Source organism: Chlorocebus sabaeus, chromosome 20 (assembly GCF_047675955.1).
Source record: "Chlorocebus sabaeus isolate Y175 chromosome 20, mChlSab1.0.hap1, whole genome shotgun sequence".
In the NCBI taxonomy this organism is placed as follows: Eukaryota; Metazoa; Chordata; class Mammalia; order Primates; family Cercopithecidae; genus Chlorocebus; species Chlorocebus sabaeus.
In genome coordinates, this window is record NC_132923.1 from 1,931,787 (window position 1) to 1,955,180 (window position 23,394).

The 23,394-nt window shown below is 41.0% G+C and overlaps 1 protein-coding gene across 3 annotated transcripts in view; it reads right to left on the bottom strand.

Moving 5' to 3' along the window:
* SDHC (succinate dehydrogenase complex subunit C) overlaps positions 1–23,394 on the bottom strand; it is a 44,957-nt gene that overhangs the window by 7,564 nt on the left and 13,999 nt on the right. For all 3 annotated transcript variants that reach the window (XM_007976394.3, XM_007976393.3, XM_073008198.1), the window contains exon 4: positions 13,283–13,344. In XM_007976394.3, coding sequence (XP_007974585.1) covers positions 13,283–13,344 — 62 coding nt within the window. The remainder of the gene's footprint in view (positions 1–13,282; positions 13,345–23,394) is intronic.

A 23,394-nucleotide genomic window follows, 5' to 3' on the forward strand; every position in this document is an offset into this window, starting at 1 on the left:
TTTTGTATTTTTAGTAGAGACAGGGTTTTGCCATGTTGTCTAGGCTGGTTCGAACTCCTGGCTTCAAGTGATTCGCTCACCTTGGCCTCCCAAAGTGCTGGGATTAGCAGCATGAGCCACTGCGCCTGGCCCATTTTTTATCTTTATTTTCTAGTGTTGCTACCTCTGAAGAGAGAAAAAATTTAAAATCATTCAAATCTCTATTACACAAAAATTTAAATTAAAATGAATTAGAGACCTAAATGCTAGAGCTAAAACTATAAAACTCTCAGTAGAAAGCACAGAAATAAATCTTCATGATCTTGGATTAGGCAGTGGTTTCACAGATGACACCAAAATCATAAATGACAAAAGAAAAAACAGATGAATTGGATTTCATCAAAATTACTAACTTCTGTGCTGCAAATAATACCATCAAGAAAGTAAAAGGACAACCCAAAGGAATGGGAGAAAATATTTGCAAATCATGAAGGACTTTTATCCAGAATATATAAAGAACTCTTACAACTCAATTAATAAAATGACAAATGGATCTGAATAGACCTCTTTCCAAGGAAGATAAATAAACGGCCAATCAGTGCATGAACAGGTGCTTAACATCATTAGTCATTAGACAAATGCAAATCAAAACCATAATGATATAATATAAATACTATGTGTACATATTTGGAAGATTATTTCCTTATGTGAAAGAAAAAGTATGAATACTTTAATGTCTGACAGGGCTACATTATTTGTTGGGGCTCAGTGACTATCAACCACCAATGACTGACAAATCAAGTATAACAAATATGAAACTCAAATTAGAAATAAGATGTTATCTTGGCTGGTGCGGTGGCTCATGCCTGTAATCCCAACACTTTGGGAGGCCGAGGTGGGCAGATTATTTGAGGTGAGGAGTTCAAGCAGCCTGGGCAACATGGTGAAACCCCATCTCTACTAAAAATACAAAAATTAGCCAGTTGTGGTGGCACACGCCTATAGTCCCAGCTACTCGGGAGGCTGAGGCAGGAGAAACCCTTGAACCCGGGAGGCGGAGGTTGCAGTGAGCTGAGATCGCACCACTGCACTCCAGCCTGGGCAATAGAGTGAGGCTCCATCTCAAAAAACAAAACACAAACACACACACACACACACACACACACACACACAACACGAAATAAGACGTCATCTGTAAAATGGGAATAAAATTTTTAAAAAAAGAAAAAGAAAAGAATAAGAGGCCAGTTGTTTCCTATAATCACCAAAAAATATTTTGGGTAAGCAAAAAAGAGTACCCACACCACAACTCCCAGAGACCCTGATTTGACAGTTTGGGATCATTGCTAGAAATGTGGTTTCCAAACTGTATACCAAGCTGCCCTGGGGTACCACAGCAAACTCACAGGTCCTACAGGATACTTTACATATTCAAATGAACCACAGTGATACTTAACATCTGTTGGTCATCATGTGAACCACTACTAGCTCAAGATAGTTCGGTTTCAACATTAGATGTTAGATTTCTTACAATGATCACATCTTTGCAAAGCTGGGTTTTCAACAAAAATGAAGCGCTGTGTGAAAATCAGTGTGGAACAAGAAATGAGGCTGGCAGTGTCCAATCTGATTTCTAAAGTTGGAGGAGTTGTATAATATCCAACAGCATATACATCCTATTAGTAAGTAATTATGATTGGCTGGGTATGGTGGCTCTAACTGTCTTTTGAATTTCAGTGCCAACACAAAGCTCTGAAACTTCAATAGCCAAACATATGCCTTAGATATCTGGGCAAACTCATCCCTGATCTAGGCACCAAATGGGACAGCAGGCTCACAGCTGAGTCCTAGGGATGGCCACATACCAACATTAACCAACAGAAGACCAGACCCTGATATGGTGTTATCCTAGGATAACACCACCTACTCTCAAACGACCTACGAGAGTTAAAACTCATGGAAATACTAGGATGTGAATAACAGTGTCTTCAGCTTTCGTCTTCCTATGAATAATACAGAATTATGTCAATTAGTTTAGTCAATTCAAAAAGAGAAGACTGCCTCTAAATAAGTCAAATGTTCCCAAAATCATTCTACTACTACATACCCCGACACCAATTTTTTCTTTTTTTTCTTTTCTTTTCTTTTCTTTTTCTTTGAGATGGAGTCTTGCTCTGTCGCCCAGACTGGAGTGCAGTGGCACAAACTCAGCTCACGGCAACCTCCGCCTCCCAGGTTCAAGCAATTCTACTGCCTTAGCCTCCAGAGTAGCTGGGACTACAGGCGTGTGCCACCACGCCCAGCTAATTTTTTTGTATTTTTAGTAGAGATAAGGTTTCACTACGTTAGCCAGGCTGGTCTCAAACTCCTGACCTCAGGTGATCCACTCACCTTGGCCTCCCACCCGCCTCGGCCACTTCAGTTTCTTAAGCTCTTAAATGAAGATACTCCTGTTTCTCAGATTATTATGAGGGTTAAATAATTATGGAAATGTTTAGTAAGTAATGGCTACAGCAATAGTCGTATTTGAATTAGGTGGTGTTTTTCTGATGGGTTGAGTCCTTAAACAAAAAACATAAAATGATACAGTGTCTGCATATACACAGAATAATGGTTATTTCTGACTGGTGGGATTATGGGTAACTTTTCTAACTATACATTTCTATAATATTTTCCTTCTTGGCAATATGTTCTTGTAATCAGGAAAAAAAATTTTTTTTATACAAATCTCTGGGAGATCAAGGAGATCTGGAATTATTACCAGATTCCAACCCATATATAATTAGGAGAGAGATCATGTTGGCTGGCTGCCTCACTAATTTTTCAAAAAGGCTCCACCTCTTCAAACAGGAATATTAATCAGTTAAGTCAATTGAAAGCTACTTTAGCCAAAGCTTTAATCATTACAAGTGAAAAACATATGAGAATTAAATATGAGATTTTCTGAATTCTCCTCTGATGTTCGGTATACTGGGAATCAGGAAACCGACCCCACTCCTAGAACTGGAGTGCCTCAGGAGAGTCCTCTAACAGCTAAACAATTTCAATTGGGAAAATAAAGCCACTGAAGCTGTCCCATCTAATCACTAAGAAAAATTAAATGGTGCTTTTTCTTGACTGCCAAGAGCAGTTCCTGCTGGCCCCACCCCAGTTAAGTCCTATATATGTAACTGTGCAGACTGTCAGCAAGTCCTATGGTTACTTCCAGAAGTCATCATAAGCTCTTTCAGATACTTCTTCCTAGCAAGCCCCTGCAGATGTCACAGCAAATGAAAACACCTAAAAGAGCCTTCATGAAGCTGTCCAACTGATGATTAAAACTCAGTGTGACAGCATGTAACTGTTCTTTTACATACATTGTTGTTACACTAATCTCATCATGATGTATTCTGCCCATCTGCTTCCCCACAGATCCTCTTCTCAAGGTCAAGAGTATTCATGCAGTGAGGTAAAGTAAAGCATTTCTGAGAAGCATCTTCTCTGCTGGTGGGAGTTTTGCCAGGTCATCCCAACTTGGTAATGCAAGGACTAGATGTAGCAATCAGCAGTTGTGAAATAGGAAGGGCTGAGAAGGACTTTTTAAACTACAAATAATCACACATTTTCTGAGAGGTGTAAGATTAACTATTCTGATTATTAATGTAAATAATAATCACCACCAAGCCTGTACTGGGAATTTCATATACAGTATTTAATTTTCATAATCCTTAACAGGCATTAAGTAGAAAAAGAAATGATAATGTAACAGACTGAAAAGTAACTACAAGATCTCTCAAGAGAGCTCAAAGATGACAAGAACTCTTGTTGCATTTTCTACAGCCCAAGGCATACCTTCAGGCTTGTCAAAATTACGAAAGACTAAAGTATAGAAGATAGATGGCAAAACCTCTTCTAATAACCAAAATCCAAGACCCAGAAAGCCAAATTAAAAATGAGCAGATTACAGCAAATGGAGGAAATAATTTTGACAGAAATGTCATTTAGGCCAAGCTGAGGCTGGATAAACCAGAATCACACATGCACTACACACACTTCTCCACTAACTAGATAATTTGTGCCTTCCAGGTTCAATGTCTCTCTCCTTTGACTCTAGAGAATAAACACTGAATATCTGGTTCCTTGGCCTTCTCTTTTTTCCTTTTTTGTTTCTGATTACCCATTTCCCTCTTACTGTCACCACCACTCATCTCATTCTTTGTCCCTCCCAAAAGGCAGGTCAAACCCAGATGCCTACAGGAGCCAAAGAGATGTGTGAATCAAACAGAGCAATTAAGACCATATAGACTAGTGGTGCTCATAGAAAACTGCTGGACAGGGGAAGTATGTATGTTCCACCTAAACGCACTCAAATTTCATTTCTTTTCATCACAGTACAAAGAAACAAAGTACATCTGTTGACCAAGCATGGCCCACAGGCTGCCAGTTTGTATCCTGAGAAAGAATATAATACTACCAACTGAATTATTGCCTTACTTAATTTCAATCACATTCTGATCTTATGTCTCTAACACATTTGGGTTATCTTGATTTTTTTAAAAAAATACCTTTATTTGGTATAATTGAAACATGAAAAAAATTGTACACATTTAATGCATATGTTTTTATGAGTCTGGAACTTTCATTGATGTTTTAAGCTACACTACATTACTCAGTGGCATGCATAAACTTTTCTTTTTCTCAAATGGAGAGCAAATCATATCCACTGTGAAAGAATTTATACTAGTTTCAAGGTCTCTAAATTCTAACTGTTGCCCCATACGTGGCAAAAAGGTATTATCAAGGCTGGGCATGGTGGCTCATGCCTGTAATCCCAGCACTTTGGGAGGCCAAGGTAGGCGGATCGCTTGAGCTCAGGAGTTGAGACCAGCCTGGGCAACACTGTGAAACTTCATCTCTATTTTTAAAAAATTGTTTAAAAACTAGGCCAGGCACATGGCACACCCCTGTAAACCTAGCACTTTGGGAGGCCGACGCAGGTGGATCACCTGCAGTAAGGAGTTCGAGACCAGCCTGGCCAACATGGTGAAACCCTGTCTCTACTAAAAACACAAAATTAGCTGGGCATCGTGATGTGTGCCTGTAAGCCTAGCTACTGGGGAAGCTGAGGAAGGAGAATCACTTGAACCAGGGAAGCGGAGGTTGCAGTGAGCCGAGATTATGCCACTGCACTCCAGCCTGGGAGACAAGAGCGAAACTTGGTCTCAAAAAATTTTTTTAAACTAAAGAGAAAAAAAAAGGTATTATCCAAATTTGTGGACAAAAAAACTGAGGCTTGGTGGCAGGTGTAGTGACAAATAACTTTTTCAAGGTAAGGTCTCACAGTTAGTGACAGAGTTAGAACTGAATTCAGATCGGCCTCATTCCAAAGTCTGCAATTTTTCACTTTTTCTATACTCAGTCTGAATATCCAGGATTTCTAAAATATAACAGATGATATGTAAGAATCAATAACTAATATCCCATCTCATGACAGGCCCAGAAGAAAAACACAGTCATTTTCAAAGCCCATCAGTTACTTTATGAATCTAAATCTTTTGGCTTTTCTAGAGAATAGGCTACCTGCCTGAGCAGCAGGTTTGCCTACAAATTCAGGCAATCGCTCACGAAAGTTCTGATTCTTCCATCTGACCTTGTTTTTATTTTATTTTTTATTTTTATTTTTGAGATAAAGTCTCGCTTTGTCACCCAGGCTAGAGTGCAGTGGCATGATCTCGGCTCACTGCAACCTCTGCCTCCTGGGTTTAAGCGATTCTCATGCTTCAGTCTCCCAAGTAGCCCAGATTATAGGAATGTGCCACCTACACCCAGCTAATTTTTTGTATTTTTAGTAGAGATGGGATTTAGCCATGTTAGCCAGGTTATACTCAAACTCCTGGCCTTAAGCGATCCACCTGCCTTGGCTTCCCAAAGTGCGGTGTTTACAAGCGTGAACCACGGCACCTGGCCTGACTCTGTTTTTAAAGACTACCCAAAACATTCAGGACCATTCTTATATCCATTCAAGCTAATTATACAATTCATATACAGATATATGAATATCTATATATAGGTTCAAAGCTTAAAATACCTGTTGTTTAGCATCTTTATTCTCTCTTCCTAATCTCATGCTTTATGTTATATGTTTTATCTGTTATTTACGCTTTCCTAGACTCATTCATTATTGCAGCTTCAGCTATCTGCCATTCTCAAAGCATGTACCTAATTTCAACTAGACTTTTTCTGTCACTATGAAAAATCCTGAGTATTTTTTTTTTTTTTTTACTTATTTATTTTTGAGACAGAGTCTCGCTCTGTCACCCAGGCTGGAGTGCACTGGTGCAATCCTAGCTCACTGCAACCTCTGCGTTCCAGGTTCAATCAATTCTCCTGGCTTAGCCTCCCAAGTAACTGGGATTATAGCCACGTGCCACCACAACTGGTTAATTTTTTTTTTTTTTTTTGTATTTTTAGTAGAGATGGGGTTTCACCACGTTGGCCAGGCTGGTCTCAAACTCCTGATCTCAGGTGATCCACCTGCCTTGGCCTTCCAAAGTGCTGGGATTACAGCCGTGAGCCACCACACCCAGCCCTGAGTATTTTAATCCTTATGAAACCTAAGCAATGGAAGAGTACTATTAGTCTCCTCTTTCGACCTTTTAAAACATTGTAGGCCAGGCGCAGTAGCTCATGCCTGTAATCCCAGTACTTTGGGAGGCAGAGGCAGACGGATCACTTGAGGTCAGGAGTTCAAGACCAGCCTAGCCAACATGGTGAAACCCTGTCTCTACTAAAAATACAAAAATTAGCCAGGCATGGTGGCACACACCTGTAGTCCCACCTACTCGGGAGGCTGAAGCAGGAGAATTACTTGAACCTGGGAGGAGACAGAGGCACAGAGGGCCATGATGGTGCTATTGCACGCCAGCCTGGGCCACAGGGCAAGACTCCATCTCAAAAAAACAAAAATTTTAAAGTTCCTTTTCAATAAATTCTATTTTAAAGTCAAACTAGTGTTAACATGTTTTTTAAAATTTATATATTAGCCATAAAATCTCTATAGTTAAAATAAATAATTTATTTTGTATTTATCCAGGCCAGCTTGTCCTGTTACTGGAACTAAAGAGAATATGAACTTTTAATGGCTTATCATGGTCTACAGCATGGCAATCAGAGTCCTTCACCGTCTGGCCCACTTTCTAGCCTTATCTTCCATCACTTCTCCCATAAACATAATTTTTTTTTTTTTGAGTCTCACTCTGTCATCAGGCTAGAGTGCAGTGGTGTGATCTTGGCTCACTGCAACCTCCACCTCCCGGGTTCAAGCGATTCTCCTGCCTCAGCCTCCTGAGTAGCTGGGACTACAGTCGCACACCACCATGCCCGGCTAATTTTTGTATTTTTAGTAGAGATGGGGTTTCACCATGTTGGCCAGGATGGTCTCAATCTCTTGACCTTGTGATCCACTTGTCTTGGCCTCCCAAAGTGCTGGGATTACAGGTGTGAGCCACCGCACCCAACACCATAAACACCATTCTTAAGAAACAGACCTCAGCTGGGTGTGGTGTCTTGGAATGGCTGTAGGTGCCTGTAATCCCAGCTACTTGGGAGGCTGAGGAAGAGAATTGCTTGAACCCAGGAGGCGGAGGTTGCAGTGAGCCAAGATCGCGCCACTGCACTCCAGCCTGGGCAACAGGGCAAGGCTCTGTCTCAAAAAAAAAAAAAAAAGGAAAAAAACACAAGATTTATAAAAAGTTAGCAAATAAAATAATTACAACTGCCAGGCGCAGTGGCTCATGCCTGTAATCCCAGCACTTTGGGAGGCCGAGGTGGGGGGATCACAAGGTCAGGAGATTGAGACCATCCCGGCTAACATGGTGAAACCCCGTCTCTATTAAAAACACAAAAAATTAGCCAGGCGTGGTGGCGGACGCCTGTAGTCCCAGCTGCTGGGGAGGCTAAGGCAGGAGAATGGCGTGAACCCGGGAGGCGGAGCTTGCAGTGGGCCAAGATCATGCCACTGCACTCCAGCCTGGGCGGCAGAGCAAGACTCTGTCTCAAAAATAAAAATAAAATAAAATAAATAAAATAAACGAGAATAATCACAACTTGTGTAATAAAAGCTTTGTAAGAAACAACACAGTACAATAAGAACTATGAAGGAATAGAGTACTGTAAAACAGAAATAAGGAAGCTTCTACTTTAAACATGGTGGTAAGCAAAGTGCTCTTTGAGTTAACATTTTGCTAAGATGTAAAGGATAAGAAAGAACTAACCAAGCACAGTGCAGCAAGAAGTCAGGGTGGGCATTTCAGACTAAAGAAACAAAACATGCAATGGCTCTCAGGTGGGAAATAATTTTGCCTACTCCAATGAGTTCAAACACCAGTGTGGCTGGAGCATACTAAGCAAAGGGAGGAATGGCAGGAATGAGTTAGGGAAGAGCCAGAGCTGGCAGGGCAAAGGCCATGGTGGATATTTGAATTTTAATCTAAGTGCTAAAGTGAACACAGTCATTGGGAGAGTCTAAGAAAGGGAGTGACATGATTCCATTTATTTTCAAAAGATATTTCTTTTTGTTGTATGAAAAATGGATGGGACGAGGGCCACAAGAATGCAAAGATCACAGTTGCTGGAACTGACTTCATTTCAGACCAAATGATCCAATTTCTCTTGCCATTCGGTCCAGGGCACACTATCTTCTAAGAGACAGTTGCTATTAAATGTATCATGTTTCTCATCCTTGTTTCCGTAAAGCAACACCAAGAGCATAAAGTTTCTTGAAATCCCAAGAATTCTGAGATAGGCATTATTAATATGCCTATTTTATAAGGAATAAGCTGAGGTTTAGAGAATTAGGTAATTTGCTTAAGTCATGCACCTGGCAAAAACCTGTTCCTTTGTGATTTTGATGGAGGGACCTTCAGCATTTGAAGAAAACAGTATAACTACTACTCTATAGAAAACAGCTACTATATTCTATCATGGAATTAGGAGAGAAAGTTTGGGAAAAACAGGACATATGCTGATGAATGCAAGGCCACCATTCAAAGGGGTAAATACAGAAAAAAATACAACTTTTTTCTTTTTTTTTTTTTGAGGTAGGGTCTTGCTGTCATCAGGCTGGAGTATAGTGGCACAGTTATAGCTCACTGCAGCCTTGAATTCCTGGGCAATCCTCCCTACATCAGCCTCCCTAGTAGCTGAGACTATAGATGCATGCCACCACTCTGGGCTAATGTTTTAATTTTTTTTTGTTGTTGTTGTTGTTGTTTTTGAGACGGAGTCTCACTCTGTCGCCCAGGCTGGAGTGCAGTGGCACAATCTCAGCTCACTGCAAGCTCCGCCTCCTGGGTTCACCCCATTCTCCTGCCTCAGCCTCCCAAGTAGCTGGGACTACAGGTGCCCACCACCAGGCCCGGCTAATTTTTTGTGTGTTTTTTTAGTAGAGATGGGGTTTCACTGTGTTAGCCAGGATGGTCTTGATCTCCTGACCTCGTGATCCGCCCACCTCGGCCTCCCGAAGTGCTGGGTCTTGATAGGTTGCCCAGGATGGTCTCGAACTCCTGGGCTCAAGCAATCCTCCTGCCTCAGCCTCCCAAAGTGCTTGGATTACAGGTGTGAACCACTGCACCCTGCCCAAATAATTCTTCAGTTGTGAAAAATATTCAATTCTAGCCAATACAAATGTGTGTGTGTGTGTGTATATATATATATGTATTTTTTTTTTTTTTTTGAGATGGAGTTTCACTCATTGCCCAGGCTGGAGTGCAGTAGCATGATCTCAGCTCACTGCAAGCTCCGCCTCCCGGGTTCACGCCATTCTCCTGCCTCAGCCTCCCAAGTAGCTGGGACTACAGGCACCCACCACCACGCCTGGCTAATTTTTTGTATTTTTATAGAGACGGGGTTTCACCATGTTAACCAGGATGGTCTCAATCTCCTGACCTCGTGATCTGCCCGCCTCGGCCTCCCAAAGTGCTGGGATTACAGGCGTGAGCCACCGTGCCTGGCCCAAATGAATATATTTTTTATCATTATAGTGTATAAAAAAGTCAATATCCTTTTTTTCATTTAGTGGTGACACATATATTGAGATAATAAGGGAAACTACAGCCTAATAAATAAACTACTCTTGTTCTTTCAGTGATTTTTAGGATTAAATCTGTTCATCAATATCACCAAACTGAGTAGAAAGCATCCATCTAGAAATTCCTTAATCAATCTAAAAATTTCTTATTCTAAGTAAGCAGAAATAAAAATAATTATGAATCTACAGTTAGAATAGCCTAATCTTGAGATTTTCCCTATTATCCCCACCAGCTCAGTGCCAGCAGGTTAAAAACCAGGAGCTACATATGGATTCCTAAAAACACAAATCATCCTTATACCTCGATTCCATCATCCCTTTACCAACCAAAAGAATGAAAAAGAACAGAAATGATGCCATCAGATCTTAGATAGGAGTCTTTATCCTTATCAACAAAACTACATATATATGTCTATAAATAGACATATATAAACATACACACACACACACACATATATGAGATTGCAAATAACAGAGGCTCAGATTCAGATAATTCCTGCCAATGTCTCATCAGCAGCTCCTTAAATACAGGATCCCTACACTAGAGCCACTAGCCCTACTGATGACGACGTCAGTTAAAAACATAAGTCTACAGAAGCCTAGGAGAGATCCTGCAGGGTTTCAGAAGACAGAAACAAGAGCACTTTTCCAATACCACCATTGCTTTGACAAAGCAAAAGTCAAGAGAAACTCCCTTTCCTACCTCAATTTGGCTTTCCTTTCCAGAGGTTTCCAGTGTAAACCTCCCTTTCCTACCTCCCTTTCCTACCTCAATAGAGCCTACAGCTCTATTTGGCACCAAATTTCTGGAGCAAGAGCACACTTACGCACTGGGACCTGAAGGCTGCCATCTGCTCTACTCTGTACAAATGGGCCATCTCCTGGCAAGACTGTAATGATGCCTCATGTGATGAATAAAACTTAGGCATTGCTCCCAGGCTAAAGTACCAAAAGAGACGAGATGGAGGGGCTCAGACAGAGCTTTACATAAGGTAAAACAGTGGGGCTTCTGTCTCTCAGGTATATAATTTCATACCGATTCTAGGCAAGATATTTCCTCTTATTCCCTAGGATGAGGTTAAAGACATACTAAGGGGCTAGGCACAGTGGCTCACGCCTGTAATCCCAGCACTTTGGGAGGCCGAGGTGGACGGATTACCTGAGATCAGGAGTTCAGAAACCCCATCTCTACCAAAAATACAAAAATTAGCCGGGCATGGTGGTGGGTGCCTGTAATCCCAGCTACTTTAGAGGTTGAGGCAGGAGAATAGCTTGAACCCGGGAGGCTGGTCTCATGAGGCTGCAGTGAGCCAAGACTGTGCCATTGCACTCCAGCCTGGGCAACAAGAGTGAAACTCCATCTCAAAAAAAACAAAAAAACAGACATATCAGGGAACTATCCACAGGAGAGAAGAGTTTGTACACACAGCAGGGATTTACACACTGTTCTAAGTCATAAGCTCATTTTCCTTTGCCAGCAAAGGTCCTAGGACTATCAACTTGGAACAGAAGTCTTGTTGAATATGTGCTAACAGTTCATTGGAGCACTTCTTTTAGAAAGCACTCCACTATTCCTAGTTTGCATCTGTTCTCTCTGTGGATATATAAGGGCTGGATCACCTTTGCTGGGAGAGAACACAAGTTCCCCCAAGGTCTCAAGGAGACTAATAGAGAACAAACTCAGATTTACCTATGCAACACTCTAATGTCCGATAACCTCTTCTTGCTCCCACTGAACTGAATAGCATTGCACAGAAATGCCAGTTGAAATACAATACTAGTTAGGTAGTTATTACAGTCAGTATGCAGGGGACCAAAATAAGATACTTCTAGAGCCAGAAAGTATGATTATAAACAGAATAGAAATTTAGGACACAAATATATAAAACACATTAACAAAAAAGAGAGTGGTATTCATTTTGTAGTCACCAAATATTTACTAAATTATCTACTGCATTCTAGGTACCATACTAGATGATTAAAAATACAAACAGATGCAGTCTAAGCCCTCAGGGAACAGACAATCCAGTAACGAAGAACAACAATGAACAAGTAAATGACAACCATGATTATGAAAGAAAAACTAGAATGCTTTGAGAGTGTGTATCTAGGGAACATAATCTAGTTTTTGTTTCTGGCTTTGGTGGGGGTAGGAGAGCAAAGTACGCTATAAGGCTAAATAAAGGAAAGCTAAGAAAGTAAAAATATGTTACATGCATATTCTTGTGAGAAAATAAATACATAAAAATAAAAAAGCAAAAATGTCTATGTCTCCAGCACCAGCCAGACATAATTTTTAAATCTAGCTGACCCTCTTGTAAAGTATATCCCTACTGTGAAAAGATACACCAGATCCCAGAAAACTGATTATAATTGGCACTCCACATAATAAACCTTCCTACCTAAAAAGGATGTACTAATTATCTAAGACCAGTAAACAATTCACTCTGTAGCTGCAGTTCATATTATAAAAATGAATGAATAGACATTCTGATCTGTAAATCAAGATTTTGTGAGACTGGTCAGTGAGCTAGTCTTTGGGGGACTGAGCAAGTCTAGGTCATAAGAATGGGTGCTAAAACTGACCTTCTGGAAAAATAACGTTGATGATTTATCTTGGACTGTGTTCCATCAACGATCAGTCAGCCAGCCCATCTCTATTACATTTCTCTGCTCTCTATAATTTCAATAAATATGATATCAGGAAGCGCTAGGGAATGGTTTAAAAATTTGCTAAGAAACTAATCTGGGCTAGGCGCAGTGGCTCATGTCTGTAATCCCAGCACTTTGGAAGGCTGAGGTGGGCGGATCACGAGGTCAGATCAAGACCATCCTGGCTAACACGGTGAAACCCCGTCTCCACTAAAAATACAAAAAATTAGCCAAGCGTGGTACCACGCGCCCATAATCTCAGCTACTCGGGAGGCTGAGGCAGGAGAACTGCTTGAACCCAGGAGGCAGAGGTTGCAGTGAGCTGAGATAGTGCCACTGCACTCCAGCCTGGGCAACAGAGCGAGACTGTCTCAAAAAAAAAAAAAAAAAAAAAAAAAAGAATCTGAGCACAGTGTAAACTCATAATTAATTGTTAAAGGGATGAAGGAACAATAAACTTAAAAGAGATGTATTGTTCCCTCTAAATCAAGTGCTGAGTTTCAAAGGAAGCAGAGACTAGGACCAGTGAAACAGCCAAGTTTTTCAAAGAAGCACATGTATGTGTGTAAAAACATGTATACATACCTGCACTCAAAGCAATACCAGTGCCACGGTGGCAGATGGACATCACCATGGGAAGAGACCAACTGTAAAGAAACACACAAAGACAATTTTAAAAAGGAAAAGATAGCACCATAGTAGAGAGTCTATCTTTACAAAAATATAAACTAATTCTGAAACAGGCACTTTTTGTTTTTTTTCCTGGATACAGATTCTCACTCTGTTGCCCAGGCTGGCAGCGAGCGGCACAATCTCAGCTCACTGCAACCTCCGCCTCCCAGGTTCAAGTGATTCTCCTGAATAGGTAATATTTTCTTTAAAAAAAAAAAAAAAAAAAATACAGCTTTTGCATTCCTGCCTTTTCATTTTTTTTTACCCTGGGAACAGAGTCTTGCTCTGTCGCCCAGGCTGGAGTGCTGTGCCACGATCTCAGCTCACTGCAACCTCTGCCTCCCGGGTTCAAGAGATTCTCCTGCCTCAGTCTCCTGAGTAGCTGGGATTACAGGTACCTGCCACCAGGTCCGCCTAATTTTGTATTTTTAGCAAAGAGGTTTCACCATCTTAGCCAGGCTGGTCTTGAACTCCTGACCTTGTGATCTGCCTGCTTCAGTCTCCCAAAGTACTGGAATTACAGGTGTGAGCCACCGTGCCCAGCCATGTTTCTACTTTTTACTTTAAAAATACAAATCTGGGCCAGGCGCGGTGGCTCACGCCTATAATCCCAGCACTTTGGGAGGCTGAGGCGAGTGGATCACCTGAGGTCAGGAGTTTGCAATTAGCCTGATGAACATGAAGAAACCCCATCTCTACTGAAAATACAAAATTAGCTGGGTGTGGTGATGCATGCCTGTAATCTCAGCTACTCGGGAGGCTGAGGCAGGAAAATCGCTTGAACCCAGGAGAAAAAACAAAAAACAAAACCCTGTATCAGGATTAGGTTAAAAAAAATAAAGAAAGAAGAAAACAGATTTACGGAGAAGGATCCCTACCTTTACCAGACTGCATCACTGATAGGGCTAAGAAAAAAAAAATGATTATAACTCAAAACTCCTTTCCCAAGGAGAAACATGAGTCAAATACACTCATTAAAGTTGGAGGTAGTGTAGTGGCTCACACCTGTAATCCTAGTACTTTGGGAGGCCAAGGTGGGGGGGGGGGGGGGGTGTTGAGTTCAGGAGTTCAAGACCAACCTAGGCAACATAACGAGACCCCATTTTTACCAAAAAAAAAAAAAAAAAAAAATTAGCTGGGTGTGGTGGCAGAGGCCTGTGGTCCCAGCTACTTGGGAGACTGAAGTGAGAGGGTCACTTGAGGCCAGGAGCTCCAGGCTGCAGTGAGCTATGACTGTGCCACTGTACTCCAGCCTGGGGTGGGGAGAGAGAGACAGAGATCTTGCCTGCAAATAAATAAATACAGTTGGTACAATTAGAAAGTAATCACTATAGGCTGGGCGCGGTGGCTCACACCTGTAATCCCAGCACTTTGAGAGGCGAGGTGGGCAGATCGTGAGGTCAGGTGTTCAAGACCAGCCTGGCCAACACGGTGAAACCCCATCTCTACTAAAAATACAAAAATTAGCCAGGCGTGGTGGTACATGCCTGTAATCCCAGCTACTCGGGAGGCTGAGGCAGAGAATTGCTTGAATCCAGGAGGCAGAGTTTGGCATAATCATGCCACTGCACTCCAGTCTGGGCGACAGAGCACGACTCCATCTCAAAAAAAAAAAAAAAGAAAGTAATCACTGTAATACCAACTGGGTCCCTCTGTTTCTCCAGGTATAACACTGATGGAAGAAAACTTGAGTTTCATTTATCCACAGTTTCATATAATATATGGTCATCCTTGAATCCTCCCTTATTATATGCCCCAAAATATCCAAACTGAACATACCACTTATTTCCTAATAAATTACCTATCCCCAAATGTTTATATCCAATCTTCTGATTTAGTATATAGTTCTTAATCCACAGTAGTTCTGAAATACTTTTTGTCATCAAACCCCTTTTTAAATTATGAATCATCAACTTTCCACTGAAGGACAACCAACATTGTTATTCTAGACCTAGTTCTCATGCTCAAGAGAGAACTGGTGGGTAAAATGGAAAGAACAAGAATCTCTGAAGAAAGCTAACACTCACTTTGGAATGTTAGCTCAGACAAAGAATACTTAGTGTAATCCAACCATATCTTCAACACTTTAAAGAGAAATAAGGAGGTTAAAAAGATCTCAAAAGAAAATTCTGCCTACATAATGAAAATGGTCACAGTAAGAAAGGAGTATTTCCAAATAAATTTAAAATATTAATACTAGCTAGATACCACTCTGATCAACTCAGATTTAACAACAGAAATATAAAAGGTGGAAGAACAGCCACATAACCAAGGACAGAGAATGATGACATAATTTGGTAAGAAGAATCAGGAGACCGAAACCCAGAATGAGCTGAGGCTTGCAAAAATTTCAAGGACAACAAAAAAAAGCTTTTAAAATTGTGTTCTGACACAGAGAGCCTCCTAACTGGGATGAACAATTTTATGCTAATTGATGACAGAGTGTGAACAGATTGCACAACTATTTTATTTGTCAAAGAGAATGATTATCAGCATGAAAAAGACAGAACAAATATTGATTTGAAAGACTTGAAACCCTAAAGAGGTGAGGAAATTGGAAGATTCCAAACAAACTTGGGGCTCTGGGACCAGATGAATCAAATCCCTTGACTGAAAGAGCTAATAGAAGAAACATATGCACTGTTCTGGAAATGTTTCAGAACTACTGATATAGAAAATGGGAGTCATATAATATGAAACTGCTGAATTCAAATGTTACCCTAATTTTCAAAAACGGTTAAAATCATAGCCTGGCTAGCCCAGTAATGACAAGCTAAAATATTTTGTTTTCTAAAAATAACCACAACATTATTTCCAGTCCTCCATGATCTTCCAGAATCTTGTCATTTCTCATCAAGCAAGTATTTAGCCTCTACCCTTGAACCTGGGCAGGACTTGATGACCGACTGCCTCAAAAGTAGAATGCGGCAGAAGTGATGCTGCATGACTTACAAATTCTCCTTCCTCCCTCATGCTATGTGGAAACCCAAAGTAGCCTACACAGATATGTGAAAAGACCTATGTGAAGAGAAAATAAGGGCCCCATCCAACAGCCAGAATCAACCCAAGACATTTGAGTGACTGGATCTTCAGATTAATTCAGGCCCTAGCCTTTGTGTTTTCCAGCTGAGGCCTCAGGCATCATGGAGCAAAGACAAGTCTTCTTCACTAGTCCCTGTTTGAACATTAGGTAAGAGTCTAGTATAGAAAATCAAGATGTGGCCAGGCACAGTGGCTCATGCCTGTAATCCTAGCACTTTGGGGGGCTGAGATGGGCAGAATGCCTGAGCTCAGGAGTTTGAGACCTGGGCAAGATGGCAAAAAAAACCCAAAAACACCATTTCTACAAAAAATACAAACATTAGCCGGGCATGGTGGCATGCGTCTATAGTCTCAGCCACTTGGGGGCTGAGGAGGGAGGACTGCCTGAGCCTGGGAGGTCGAGGCTGCAGTGAGCCGTGATTACGCCACTGCACTCCAGCCTGAGTAACAGAGGGAGACTCTGCCTCAAAAGCAAAAAAAAACAATAAAAAATACCTCCAGAAAGTAAAAACATTTCTCCAACAGCCAAGACTGCCAATGGCCAATAAGTACATGAAAAGATGTTTAACATCACTAACTGTTTACTTCTAGGCCTCTTTCAAAAAACCAAAAAAATGGGTAATAGAAAATATGACTTCAGGTATCTCAGATATCTTTCCCTGACATGCCAATCTGGATATAGCCCTGTGTTCCCTGCTGCTATTTTTCCCCCAAGTATGTCTGGAGTTATATGACCAGAAAAGCAAATAATGTAGTGAAAGACTCACCTCGCCAACCTACAACCATTCTTTATATGACCTATGAAAAAAGGCCAGGGCTTTAAATACAGATTCAGAATAATTTGGGATGCTCTTTTGTCTTTTTCATTATAATTATTCCCCGAAACTTTTTTACTTTTTTTTGAAACAGAGCCTTGCTCTGTCGCCGGACTAGAGTGTAGTGGCGCGATCTCGGCTCACTGCAAACTCCACCTCCCGGGTTCAAGCGATTCTCCTGCCTTAGCCTCCCGAGTAGCTGGGAATACAAGCATGAGCCACTACCGCCACCTAATTTTTGTATTTTTAGTAGAGACAGGGTTTCACCTGAGATCAGGATGGCCTTGATCTCTTGACCTTGTGATCCGCCCACCTTGGCCTCTCAAAGTGCTGGGATTACAGGCATTGAGCCACTGCATCAGGCCTTCCTAAAACTTTTATCTCTTAAAAAAGAAAGTTTCACGATTGAGCAGCAAGAAATGAGATCACTTATTAGCCTCCTTCTGTTTTAGTGGCAAGTCCAGTTTCTACAAACAGGATTATTCCTGGAATCTGGCTTGGAAAAAAACTGAAGGATTATGGTATTTGTGGAGGTGGTTAAAAAATGGCCAGACTCACTGGCAGGAACCCGAGAGTAGCAGAGCTCAAGATGCTTTGCTGGGTTAGCCTGAAAAAACAAAAAGCAGATTTACAGGGACTTATCTTCAAAGACATCAGCAAAAACCACTGTCAATGCCACTTTTGAAGATGAGATAAACAGAGATGTATGTATATATGTATATATGTATGTATGATGTATGTATCTACTTATATATACACACATGTGGTATGCGTGTGACAGAGACTGCATACACATATATGCTATCTCTATCCACAGAGAGGGCCTAGAAGCAATGACATCCTAGTAGCAATGAGCACATCTAGCACCCAGACACTGATTTCCCAGGAGTCATTTTGAAGAACTCCTATTGGCCAGGTCTGGGACAATTTGAACACCAAAATAAATAACAACGAAGTATAATCCTTTGGGGAAATTAATGGTTGATCCATGTTATCCTTGAGTCCATACTGATAAAGAAAGCAAGCTTTACCCTATCGCAACAAATAAATCTAGAAAATATTATTATAATATAAAAAATTAGTAACATTACATTTGGCAACTATCACAGTAATAAATGATTTAGTCAAGTACCTCCAACAGATACTGGTAAGTATCTCATAAGAAAGAATATTTAGGTTTCAAAGTATCTCCTGCCAAAATATGTATTAATAAATAAAACATCCTTATTCAGTAACTTTACAGGAGAAATCTAGCAGACACATCTTAAACAGTGACAAAAGTTAACATCACCAGTAATGGGTTAAATCAGCAGCAGCACATGCCTCCTGATACAGTGTACTGACAGAAGTATAGTATTACTGCAGGTGTATTCTTGCCAAAAATGTATAAATCATGAAACACCAAACAAACCCAAATTAAGGAACATTCTAAAAATAAAAATGTCCAGGTCATAACAAATAAGGAAAGACTAAAAATCTCTCCCATACTGTAGGAAAAAGAAACATGACAACTAAATGTAATATATAATTCTAGGTTCAATCTTAGGTCTATAAAGGACATTAATGGGACAAGTGGCAAAATCTGAATGGAACTAAGGTTTAGATAGTAACACTGTGATGGTTGTACTTTGGAGACTGTCTTGCAATTGAGGAAATGCATACCCAAGTATTAAGAAGTTGTAATAGGCAGAATAATGGCCTCCTTAAAGATGTCCATGCTCTAATCTCTAGAACCTATGAATATGTTACTTTTTATGGCAAAGGGGAATTAAGGTTGCAGATGAAATTAAGGTGCTAATAAGACAACCTTAAGATAAACAGACTAGGCTGTGTGTGGTGGCTCACATCTGTAATCCCAGAACTTTGGGAGGCCAAAGTGGGAGGACAGCTTGAGCCCAGGAGTTCAAAGCCAGCCTGAGCAACATGGCCAAACTCCATTTCTAGAAAATATTTTAAAATTAGTCAGGCATGGTGGTGCATGCCTATAATCCCAGGTACTTGGGAGGCTGAGCTGGGAGGATCACTTAAGCCTGGGAGGTCAAAGCTGCAGTGAGCCATGATCATGCTCCACAAGTTTTATTAAAAACTTGTAGAAAACTTGCGCATTTCAGCCTGGGCAACACAGTGAGACCCTGTCTCAAAAACAAAACAATATAGACTATCCTAGATTATTAGGACAGGCCCAGTGTAATCATAAACGTCTTTAACAGCAGAGGAGAGAAAAGAGAAAAAAGAAAAGCAGAAGAGGCTCACAGAAGAAAGGCGTCAAAGAAGAAATGAGATGACGGAAGCAGGGTCAACATGATGTGACTGAGGAACTCAATGCAGCATTGCTGGTTCTGAAGATTGAGGAAGGAGGGCAGAAGCCAAGGAATTCAGAAAGCCTCTAGAAGCTAGCAAAGGCAAGGTCATGGATTCTTCCCTAGGGACTCCAGAAGCAAACAGAACCCTGCCAACACCTTGATTTTAGCCCAGGGAGATCTTGTCAGACTTCTGACCCACAGAACTATAAGGTAATAAATTTGTGTTGTTTTAAGTCACTAAATTTGCAGTAATTTGTTATGGCAGCAAATAGAAAATCAGTATAGATTGTGGTAACTAGAAGAGGAGTGCAGCTGTAATGAATACCCAAAAATGTGGAAGTGCCTTTGAAATTGGGCAGTGGGAAGGGACTAAAAGAATTTTTAGGACCGTGATTTTTAAAAAGCCCAGACTGCCCTGAAGAGATTTTAGCAGAAATATGGAATTTACCAGTTGTGCTGGTGAGGATGTGGAGAAACTGGAACCCTTATACACTGCTAGTGCAGCCACTTTGGAAAACAGTCTGGCAGTTCCTCAAAATGTTAAACATAGGCTGGACGCCATGGCTCACGCCTGTAATCCCAGCACTTTGGGAGGCTGAGGCAGGTGAATCACAAGGTCAAGAGATCGAGACCATTCTGACCAACATGGTGAAACCCTGTCTCTACTAAAAATACAAAAATTAGTTGGGTGTGGTGGCGCATGCCTGTAGTCCCAGCTACTCAGGGGCTGAGGCAGGAAAATCACTTGAACCTGGGAGGTGAAGGTTGCAATGAGCCGAGATTGCGCCACTGCACTCCAGCCTGGTGACAGAGCAAGACTCTGTCTTGGAAAAAAAAAAAAAAAAAAAAAAGTTAAACATACAGTTACCATATGATGCAATAATTCTACTCCTAAAAAAAAAAGTTAAACATAGAGTTACCATATGATGCAATAATTCTACTCTTAGGTATATACTCAAGAGAAATGAAACATATGTGCATACAAAAACTTGTACACAAATAAATGGTCATAGCAGCATTATTTGTAATAGCCAAAAAGTGGAAACAGCTCCAATGTCATTCAGTTTATAAATGGGTAAATAAAACATTGTATGTACATACAATGAAATATTATTCGGCCATAAAAAGGAAGAAAGTACTGATACATGCTAAAATATGGATGAACTCTGAAAACATTATGCTAAGTTAAAAAAGCCAGTCACAAAGGACCATATATTGTATGACTACATTTAAATGAAACGTTCAGAATAGGTAAGTTTATAAGATGGAAAGTAAATAACTGATTGTCTAAAGCTGGGATGAACAAAGGATTGGTGGTGATGGCTAAGAAATGTAGTGTTTCTTTCTGGAGTGATGAAAATATTCTAAAATTGGCTGGGCAGGGTGGCTCATGCCTATAATCCCAGCACTTTGAGAGGCCAAGGCAGGCGGATCACCTGAGGTCAGGAGTTCGAGACCAGCCTGGCCAACACAGTGAAATCCCCATCTCTACTAAAAACACAAAAATTAGTCAGGCGTGATGGTGCACATCTCTAATCCCAGCTACTTGGGAGGCTGAGGCAGGAGAATCACTTGAACACAGAAGGCAGATGTTACAGTCAGCCAAGATCATGCCACTGTATTCCAGCCTGGGTGACAGAGCGAGACTCCACTTCGAAAAATAAAAAAAGAAAAAAAGAAAATATTCTAAAATTGTGGTGATGGCTGAACAATTCTGCATTTAACAAAAGCCACTAAACTGTATGCTTTCAATATGTGAACCATATGATATACAAATGTATTTCAAAAAGGAAAATATGAATGTCAATTCAGCTAGTAAAGGCTCAGAAGGAAATTAGGAACATGTTATTAAAAACTTGTGGAAAGGGGATCCTTGTTACATAGGGGCAGAAAGTTTAGCAGAATTATGTCCCACAATAATGTGGAAAGCAGAATTTACTAAAGTGGCAACCTGATTTCTTTTTGCTCTTTATAGTAAAATGTGAAAGGAAAGAAACAGACTGAGGGAAGAGCTATTAAATAAAAAGCAAGCTGAGCATGGTGGCTTGCAGCTGTAACCCCAGCACTTTGGGAGAAAAAGGTAAGAGGATCGCTTGAGCTCATGAGTTCAAGATCAGCCTGGCTAATACATTGAGACCCTGTCTTTACAAAAAATTAAAAACTAGCCATGTGTGCTGGCATGCACCTGTGGTCCCAGCTACTGAGGAGGCTGAGTCAGGAAGATCACTTGAGCTCCTGGGAGTTCAAGGTTGCAATGAGCTATGATCACATCACTACTACACTCTATTCTGGGTGACAGAGTGAAAGCCTGTCTCTTATATAAAAACAAACAAACAAACAAAAAAACAGGACTTAATGATTTGGGAAATTCTCAGCCTTCCCAGCAAAAATGCCTGTAATCCCAGCACTTTGGGAGGCCAAGGTGGGCAGATCACAAGGTCAGGAGCTCGAGACCAGACTAGCCAACACAGTGAAACACCATCTCTACGAAAAATACAAAAAATTAGCCAGGTGTGGTGGTGTGTGCCTGCAATCCCAGCTACTTGGGAAGCTGAGGCAGGAGAATAGCGTGAACCAGGGAGGCGGGGGTTACAGGGAGGCGGGAGTTACAGTGAGCCGAAATTGCACCATTGCACTATAGCCCTGGTGATAGTGCGAGACTCTGTCTCAGAAAAAAAAAAAAAAAAAAAAAAAGATATTCACTGTCAAGGCCTGGCAAAATGGCTCACACCTATAATTCCAGCATTTTGGGAGGCCAAGGCAGGCAGATCACTTGAGCCCAGGAACTTGAGACCAGCCTGGGCAACATGGTTTTATAGAGATGGTGAAACCCCACAAGATTCTTTTTTTTTTCTCCTGGAAACAGAGCCCAGGCTGGAGTGCAGCAGCACCACAATCTCGCAATCTCGGCTCACTGCAACCTCCACCTTCCAGGTTCAAGAGATTCTTGTGCCTCAGCCTCTCAAGTAGATGGGACTATAGGTGCACCACCACACCTGGTTAATTTTTTGTATCTTAGTAGAGACAGGGTTTCACCATGTTGCCTAGTCTGGTCTCAAACCCCCGAGCTCAGGCAATTCACCTGCTTTGGCCTCCCAAAATGCTAGGATTACAGATGTGAGCCATCGCACCTGGCCCCCACAATGTTCTCAAGAATGTTATACCAACAGAAATACCGTCAGCATAGACTAAAAGTGACAGAGAGAAAATGAAAAGAAGACTGTCATACCCCAAAAATTCTACAGACAAAAAAGAGGCTGTTAAAAATGACTAGCTGCAAAAGCATGTGTCACCTTTCACAAAGAAGGATAGCGGATGGAGCTATAAGCCCAGAGGGCAAAGCCAATAGCCGCAAAGGATTATTCTCAGGCCTTGAAATCAAATGGTGTTTGCCTGGCTGAATTTCAAACTGGTTAGAACCAGAGACTCTTTTTTTCCTTCCATTTTCTCACTTTTTTTCTTCTCTTGACCTGCCACTTCAGGACACACTTTCTCACTTTTTGAGCAGGAATGCCTACAGTTGTTATATTATATCTGTCCCACCACTGTATTTTGGGAGTATGTAACTTGTTGCTTTAGATTCACAGATGAAGAAAAAATGTTCCTGAAAAGGGATTATACCCAGAGCCTCACCCATACCTAGTTCAGATGGGGAGATTTAGATGAAATTTTAAGACTTTGAGATGAGGCTATAATAGGTTGAAACTTCTGGGGCCACTGGGATGTGGTGAATGTATTCTGTCACGGGACAGACATAAACTTTGAGGGCTAGAGGGTAGACTATGGTAGGTAAAATAATGCACCCACCCCTCTGGAGATGTCAATGTATTAATCCCCAGAACCTGTGAATATATTATCTTATATC